This window comes from Oncorhynchus nerka, linkage group LG13, assembly GCF_034236695.1.
Source record: "Oncorhynchus nerka isolate Pitt River linkage group LG13, Oner_Uvic_2.0, whole genome shotgun sequence".
Lineage (NCBI taxonomy): Eukaryota > Metazoa > Chordata > Actinopteri > Salmoniformes > Salmonidae > Oncorhynchus > Oncorhynchus nerka.
The window spans coordinates 77,855,576-77,864,408 of record NC_088408.1 but is presented as its reverse complement, the minus strand read 5'-3'; the positions used below and the strand labels follow the sequence as shown (position 1 = coordinate 77,864,408).

Sequence of the window (8,833 nt, the reverse complement as noted above, 5' to 3'; positions counted from 1 at the left end):
TTCTGTATGTGTGTCAGTTTAATGTGCTTCCACTCTCTTCACTATTGAACAATAAGCATTTGATCAATCCATGTCACTAACAACAGTGTTTTGTCTTCATCAAGCAAGGGTCAAGAGGCTAATTCATGGGAACATAAGGTTGCATACAATAGGGGTTTATCTTGCAGAGTAGCCAATAGACCATTATGGAACCAACAATGAAATCATGATCAGGGGGGTGATGTTAATAGTGACGATGTTGATTGGTGGTGATGATGGTGATGATGTTGGTGGTGGTTATAGAATAAGAAACTCACACTGTAGGTCTTTGTAGAAAGATAAATAAGTGTGTTCTAGCCTGAGGCCTATGCATTCTGTAGAGTTAATTGACCAAAGCATAGCGGAAGGGTTCTACGACTGTGTTTTACATTAAAGATATAACGGCGTACCGATGGAGAGTGTGTTAGTGGGTAAAGAGAGAGAGAGAGAGAGAGAGAGAGAGAGAGAGAGAGAGAGAGAGAGATGGCATGGTCTCATGACGACCGTATTGACATCACTCGGGTTGGAGAAGCGCGAGGAGGAGAGGCGCTCCCGTTATTAGACCAGGGCTCGCGGTCACGCTCACTCCTGGAGATGCACGCGTTGCTGCGAGACAAACTGATAAACTCAAGGAGAGAGGCAACGAGGCGCTGCACTCAGGAGTACCACTGCGCGAATAGACCGAACCAGGGGCCACGAGCCAGCCAAAGCATGACTGCGCATCTTCCGCGCTTGGATATACTAAACACTCGCACACATTCATAGCAAACCGAGATATGAGCTCTAGTAACGGGGAAACACGAGGAAACTGAAACAGCAAAGCAACGACTCTGGGTGATGGACTCAATGCGCAACTTGGAATTATGTTGGACACGGTTTTGTTTTCATAAATTAAAGAACGTTTTTTTGGCTACATTGAGGACGTGCTCAAGTTACAACATAAATACTAACTTCCCAGTGCCATTCAGAAACAACTTATTATTTAAGAAGTACACTTTACTCGAATAATGTGAGGACATATTTTGGTAACACGCCAGTTAGTCTGCCGAAGCTCAACCATTGTATGAGCTACATCTGTTCAAACCATATTTGTTAGAATAAAGTATTCTTAAATTAGCCTACATGCACAGCTTGTATATGCTCATATAGCCTTGCTGTTTGCGTCTGCTAAGAGACAGCGGGGTTTTGAGGGAGAAAAGGTGCGCGCACTGACATCTGACGTGGTTATCCTACTGAGGAAAAGGTGGTTGTAACCTGTTCCCAATCTCGCCTGTGTCGCCTTGTAATTATAGTCAGAAATTAGATTGAAAGGCTATTTCTGTAACCGCCCTGCAATCACGTTCCGTCTCTTTAAAATATCAAAATAATCAAGCAGCTGTGAGATTACAATCCATTCTGTTTTGTGTGCTGGACTACTTTTAATTGTTTGAGCGGTTTAATTTCATACTGTAGGTATTCCACATAGCCCAGATCGACGGGAAATATATTTGCGCTCTACTGTATTCATCGCACTCGAATAGAAAACCATTGACCACTGGCGCACTCCATGGGCATAGTTTAGCGTTTGACTGATTAGAATGGACTTGGATGATGAAATTGGCAGGAGAAGGTGAATGAACTGCGATAACACGTAACACGAAATTATGACTTTTTATAGGCTGTGGAAAGATCAGTTATAGGCTAATATTTCCCCCCTAAACTTTTCAGTGAATGCTTTGACAGCAACATAAACAAGCTCAGCTATAGGACTGCTTTTAAAAATATATAATTTTACCTCTATAAACTATAAAACTATAAAACAAACATATTGATTACTACAACATTTTATTAACCACTGTAATCAACCCCATCCATCGTGTTAGTCATGGCATCACCCTTGGATAGTGCATGTTCAGTGGAGCTGGGCAACCCTAATAGCTCGACCAGCGGTTCATCTCTTCCCTGCAATCAGAGCGTCTCTTCCCTGCAACTGGCCCCTTACTCCCCCGAAGCCACGGCGCTCTTTGCTACGGCTATCACCCTCATGATAGTCTTTACCATCGTGGGAAACATCTTTGTCATCATCGCAGTCCTGACCAGCCGTGCACTCAGAGGACCACAGAACCTGTTTTTAGTGTCGTTAGCAGCTGCAGACATTTTAGTGGCAACCCTCATCATCCCGTTTTCCCTGGCCAATGAACTGCTGGGTTACTGGTACTTCAAGTCTCTGTGGTGTGAGATCTACCTGGCGCTGGACGTTCTGTTCTGTACTTCCTCTATAGCTCACCTGTGTGCCATCTCATTAGACCGTTATCTGTCCATCAGCCGGGTTACCTACTCCCGCCAGCGCACACCCATGCGTATCAAAGCCTCCATCGTGGTGGTGTGGCTCATCTCAGCCATCATCTCCTTTCCTCCTCTCCTGTCGCTGAATAAGAGCGAGCCAGGTGGCGAAGGTAGTGAGAGGGGTCCTCAGTGCCAGCTGAACGACGAGCGCTGGTATATTCTCTACTCCACTGTCGGCTCCTTCTTCGCCCCTTGTCTCATTATGATCCTGGTCTACATGAGGATCTACCAGATCGCCAAGCAGCGCACACAGAACCCGCCAGGCGAGCCCAGGAAGGATGGCTGTGCCACCCCAAGTCAAACCCCTCGGGGGATCCAAGCCAACGGGAAGGAGGAGGGAGGGAAAACCCCAGCTATTCCCCATAAAACTTCCAGCATCAGACCACCCACCCTGGCTATTACTCCATCACTGTCCCCTGACCAGGCCAATGAGACCCCCTCTTCTCCCACCCCCAATAACCTTCTTCATCCTCCGGATCCATCCCTAGCTCCAACCCCAACAACCACCTCCCCTCCTACCTCACCCATGGGTCCCTCACACTCCTCAGTCTCTCCCTCTCCCTCCTCCACCATTCCCCCACTTTCCCAGGCCAAACCCAAAGATGGGGAGAAGAAGGGGAAGAAGGGTAAGAAGGGGAAAAAGTATAACAATAATGGGGATAGCTCAAACAGCTCTGACAGTGACATGGAGCACGAGGGAGGGGGGAGGAGGGGAGTCAACACCCCTAGCATGGCGGGTTCACCTGGCATCCACTCCCCTGCCACCATCCAGAAGTACAGGGACATGATCGCCACATCTAAGGGGGCCCGGCTGGTGGCGGGGAGGAGGTCTAAGCCAGACACCACTCCAGGAGCGGCACGTCGTAAAGCCATGGTGAACCGAGAGAAGCGTTTCACATTCGTCCTGGCCGTGGTGATCGGAGTGTTTGTCGTCTGTTGGTTCCCTTTCTTCTTCTCCTACTCACTGCAGGCCATCTGCCCAGAGACCTGCGCCCTCCCTGATCCCCTCTTTAAGTTCTTCTTCTGGATCGGCTACTGCAACTCCTGTCTGAACCCCGTCATATACACCATCTTCAACCAGGACTTCAGGAAGGCCTTCAAGAAGATCCTTTGTAAGAACACCAAGGGAACCTTCTTCTAGACTGGTTGCTCTGTAAGGACACCAATGGCAACATTATTTTAGTAAAGGGGCCTTAAACAGATTACCTGTAAGGTCAGTCCCTTCTTTTCATTCCCCTCTAAACCTGTTGAGGATTACAAAACAACACAAATATTCTGTCCTTTTTTGAAAATGATCACTGATTTTAGATTCTAATTGATGACACTACAAAGGGCTGCCAATTCTACCGTGAACTGCTGCAGACTTTCCAAATAGAAGGCGGACTCAGAATAGCTGTAGAAAAGCTCACCTTGCAACAGGGTTAAAAAGACCTTGTGTAAGAAAAAAACTCTCTAAGGGCTTGTTGTTTTAGTCCCTTGGTGCGTATCTGCAGAAGTCCAGCTGTTACCTGGAGAACTGTGACGGCCCATTGCAAGGACATAGTGTGGGGAGAGTATGTGCAATATATGTTCAGTGACTTCTACTCTGGGGGGCTTTAGAATGATACTGTGTACTAATCTGACCATGGTATTTTATTAAAAGGTAGGAGGGATGTTTTAAGGTGTGAGCATCACATATTATGCACAGAAAGTGGATGGAGAGGAGGAAGAGAGGAGTGAAAGAAAACGCCATTTTGGCTTTTTAGTCACTCGTGACATTAAGGACATGTTGTTGTTGGTAAAATGACAGTGTAGCGCTGCTCTCATCAGAGTCTGATTGACTGACTCATATTAAGGTTGTCTGGGAAATCTGTTTAATTTAAAATTGAGAAACGTTTGTGTACAGAAGTACACCACTAGGGTTGCAAAATTATTTAAATGTTCAATAAATGCCATTGTTTTCCTGAAATCCCTGTTGGAAGATTCCCAGAATCAGGAGGGAATAAGCAGGAAATCCAGAGTCCTACAGCCTGGATTTCTGGGAAAACCAGGAAATGTATTGAATGTTCCTGGAATTTTGCAACCCTATACACCACTGCTCACTGACAACTCCTGATGTACACACAACATTCTTATTAACAATACAGTATCCTTTAATTAGCCGTCTGAAAAACGAAACAGAACAACGTGAGGAGATGATGTTTTGGAGTGATAGAGGACTGAGAATTAACCCAAATACCTGTCAGCCTGTTTAAGTACCTCTCTCTATCAGAGGGCAGAACCATGAGGAATACACAAGACCCAAGTCGTCTCTCTACTTATGTCTGCATAGTTACTTTTTTTCTGCCTCAGGAATAGCATGCGTTCCTGTAGAGATGTTATCCACATGAGAGATACAACAACAAGGCTTTTACTGTTCAACTCCCTCTCAAACGCTGATCCCCACCACTGCTGTAGTGTGGGGCTTAGGCTATATTTTGAAAGACACCTTTGTAAAACAAACATACCTTGCCTCTGGCTCTGTGAGGACAGCGGGTGCATCTCAATTGTCCATTATTGGTTCCTCTACTCGTGTGTTTTTCTTCATCTGCACTGAAAAACAAAGGATATAGGTGAATGCAAAATAAAGGATCAGGAATTTGTTTCCACCTGCCCAGCTCTGGGTCGGTGCAGGTGGACTAAAAGAAGATGAAGAGAAGAAACCACTTAACACACTCTCTAAATGCCAAATGGCACACTATTCCCTTTATAGTGCACAACTTTTGACCAGGGTCTATAGGGCTCTAGTCAAAAGCAGTGCACTATGTAGGGAATAGGGTGCAATTTGGGATTCAGAGTGCCTCACAGAGAGCTTTTAAGGTACAGCTTTACCTCTCCCCCAATATCGCTACACAACAGGGTGACCTCTGTTTCCACATTTTTACATTTACATTTGAGTCATTTAGCAGACGCTCTTATCCAGAACGATGCATGTTCATACTGGTCTACCTTGTTCCATCAACATCAACATGGATTGGGTCTGTACATTTAATCTATATAGCACAATTCCAAGTGCTTAAAGCATATTGCATTCTAAAGAGAATAAATACTTTCCCAAATTGGGACAAGGAAAGCAAATTCGGACATTAAGAGATTTTTGCAATATAGTCTTTTTTTAATATTAAAGACACTGGGCAGTGACTGGCTAGCTTTGTTTGAGTGGATTCACCTGATTTCAGCCTGAAAGGACATTGCTATTACCGAACACACTTCTCCCCATTGAACAGAACAGAGCAGAACAGTGGATGTTTATGAGAGGAGGAACTCAGCCACCTACCTGGCCTGACACAAACATTTCAAACAGTCTTGAAAAAACTAGTTGATATTGATTATAACACTGAAAGGTCATGTATATCCTCAACTGTTTCAGGAAGGACATTCATCCCATAAGATAATGTAATACTTTATTAATGAATGATTGAAAGATGGATTAATTGATTGATTTGGGAATGTGCCTGCACTGGCTGACTGGACTTCTATCTGGCACTTTCTTTTATTTCTGAGAGGTACTGTGACTTTATGGTTGCTCTTTATGTACAGTATTTCTCAGAGACTGACAGGTCAAGATGCTCTTTGTGTTTTCTCCCTCACAAAGGCTATGTCTGTAATTGTGAATGCTGTGTTATGACACTATGGGACGAGGGCTGTCGGCAACAACCCCTTTACGCTCCTGTGGGAAATTCTGCTTACTCTTGTGTGTGTGCGAGAGACTGTGTGTGTGTGTGTGTGTGTGTGTGTGTGAGTGAGAGAGAGAGAGAGAGAGAGAGAGAGAGAGAGAGAGAGAGAGAGAGAGAGACAGAGAGAGACAGAGAGAGAGAGAGATTGTGTGTGTGTGTGTGTGTGTGTGTGTGTTTGATAAGAGCCTGCATGAGTACTGTGTGTTTGCTAATGATCCACTTCTAGTGGTACCATCTGGCTGTTATTGTGTACTGTGGATGTCCTCACACTGGTAAGCACAGAAAACAGATGTGGTGATAAGAGAATCTGTCCAGAGAGCTCTCCCTGAGGGACACTAGTCACTAGATGGCCTGCTAGAATGGACAAAAGGGAGGTATACCAGAACTATTTAGAAAGCACATTATCTATTTGGTCTTCATTTATGGTTATGGTAACTGTTAAGGATCTGAGTAAGATCAACGGTGAGGTAAGAGTTAGTTGCTGACATTGCATTTTGTGGTGAAAATGGCATTTTGTGGAACTCTGTCCTTTCAAACATGGCCGTTTAGTGACCCCCGAGGGACAGAAGAGCCCTGGGAAACCAGCTGACACAGACAGAGAGGGACTCATGCTCTAACGAAGGGCTGTGATTGGATAAGCTATATGTATTATTTATTTATTTTGAGCAGTTTTTGTTTTCTGTTCGTTTCATATTTATAGTTTTTTTTCTTCCTGGTAGGCACTCCAAGCAAGGCAAAGCTAATGTGAACAAAACAGAGTAAACACTGTATAAAATCTGAATATGTCGAATGATTTATTTAATGTGAGCAGAGGAACATGATTCAGGAGTAGACCTATGTATGCAGGAGTTGGGGGTATCTATCGGAACTCAGTCAATGCAGAAGATAAATGTCATGAATTGAGAAAATCCTTTACAATATTGGTCATATGGATTTGAATGTCCTTGAATTTTCCTGCAGCTTATTTTTGTATGTATTATTTTTGACTTGTTTCTTAAACAGTTAAAATGGTGGTTTGTACGATACTTTACTGTGCTGATGGATGGAGCTATAACAGTCTGTGGTTGCATAACCATGGAGCTCAGCAAACAACCGCCCCTGTGTTGGCACAAATCCTTCTGCGACAATAACATTCTCTTGCATTCTAGAATGTGATTGTCATAGAACTTTTGGTGGCAACAGGGCAGCCATGAAATCTCAATGTATATTGAATCATCATTCTCCCTGCTCCTCTGTGACCTGCCTGGACTCTTCTTCTTCTTCTTCCCCTGCTGTGTTTGACCCTGGACTCCCTCCCTCTCCCCTCCATTTAGAAATAAAGCAGTTTAAATCAACATGGCATGATGTAATTTCAATCACTTAATATCATGTAATACCCTACTGCTATGACGTTAAAGGCAACATGAGTAAATAGGCTTAGCCCACCACCACATGGGAGTTAGATGATTACACATGGACTCTTGGGGCTGGCCCTAAATATAGCAGACTTAACTGGATCAATCTTACTGTACTTTTAAAGTTTTGGAGATGCCAAAAGCCCACAGTATACTGTTAAAAAATGGATTTATAATTTGGGATCATTTGTTTTTTATTATGGGAGAATTCTAACCTTGTGTACCCCAACACATGTGAGCGGGAATGAAGACGTCATTTTAAAGTGGTTCATTTTAACTGGAGTATAAGGCATACTGAAAGCAGCACAAGCACTGCCAGTTACTATATCATCCACATGGAATAAATGCACAGCACACTGTTTAACAATCTGCCTTGAGTGTCACACACACACACACACACACACACACACAATCAATGTCAATTTCTCCCTCTCGAAATGACACTTATCTCAGTACATTGTAAAGTCATTTTCTGGAGCATTCAATTGGAGAGTAATGTGCTGGGGTCACTTTAAAATGTCCTTGTTTTTGAAAGAAAAGCACATTTTTGTCCAATAAAAAAACATCAAATTGATCAGAAATACAGTGTAGACATTGTTAATGTTGGAAATGACTATTGTAGCTGGAAAATGGCAGATTTTTAATGGAATATCTACATTGGCGTACAGAGACCCATTATCAGCAACCATCAGTCCTGTGATCCAATGGTACATCCAAGTTTATAATTTTAAAAGGCTAATTGATCATTTGAAGAGAAGAAGAAGCAATAAAACTGTCACTCTTTAGACTAGTTGAGTATCTGGAGCATCAGCATTTGAATGTCTGTCCAGGTCCCGAGGACGTTGAAAAAGGCTTTCAAATCCGTCCACTAGGGGCAACAGTGAGCGCGATTACCATCAAGTAGGCTAGGGTTTTGCTAGGGCATTGTGGATTGGGGTGGCGGATGGACATAATCTCATGACTTGGAAGACACTTTTTTTTTTTTTTTTTACCCTATTCCTAACCTTAACCCTTCATTTTAAAATGTGACGTTTGGAGAAATGGAACGATGATGAGCAGGAGGAGTCAACCTAGTCCAAGGGTGTCAAAAATGCTTTGATATTTGATGTTTCCGGAGCAACTTCGAAATTTGACATTTTGAAAAACGTGGATTAACGTCAGAATCTGAAGTCATTGATAAAATCGTGAGATTTAATTGGTTATAAAGCAGAGCAGAGAGGGGCAGGAGGACAGATTACTTGCTTTAGCCAAGAGGCTCTCAGAACGAGGTGCATTTCACAGTGTTATACTGTATATTCATAGGAAGCACAACCTCTCCAGTGTCCCATCTCTGCTGGAATACAAAGCAGCACTTATCAGATGAAGAGGACACTGGAATATGGATGTACAGTGGGCTCCTAA

The 8,833-nt window shown here is 43.5% G+C and overlaps 1 protein-coding gene across 1 annotated transcript; it reads left to right on the top strand.

The window, feature by feature from the left end:
- Positions 1-555: 555 nt before the first annotated feature.
- Positions 556-7,959, top strand: adra2b (adrenoceptor alpha 2B). Its single transcript, XM_029678408.2, has one exon. The coding sequence runs from the start codon at positions 1,883-1,885 to the stop codon at positions 3,482-3,484; it is 1,602 nt and encodes a 533-aa protein (XP_029534268.1). The 5' UTR covers positions 556-1,882; the 3' UTR covers positions 3,485-7,959.
- The last annotated feature ends 874 nt before the right edge of the window (positions 7,960-8,833 follow it).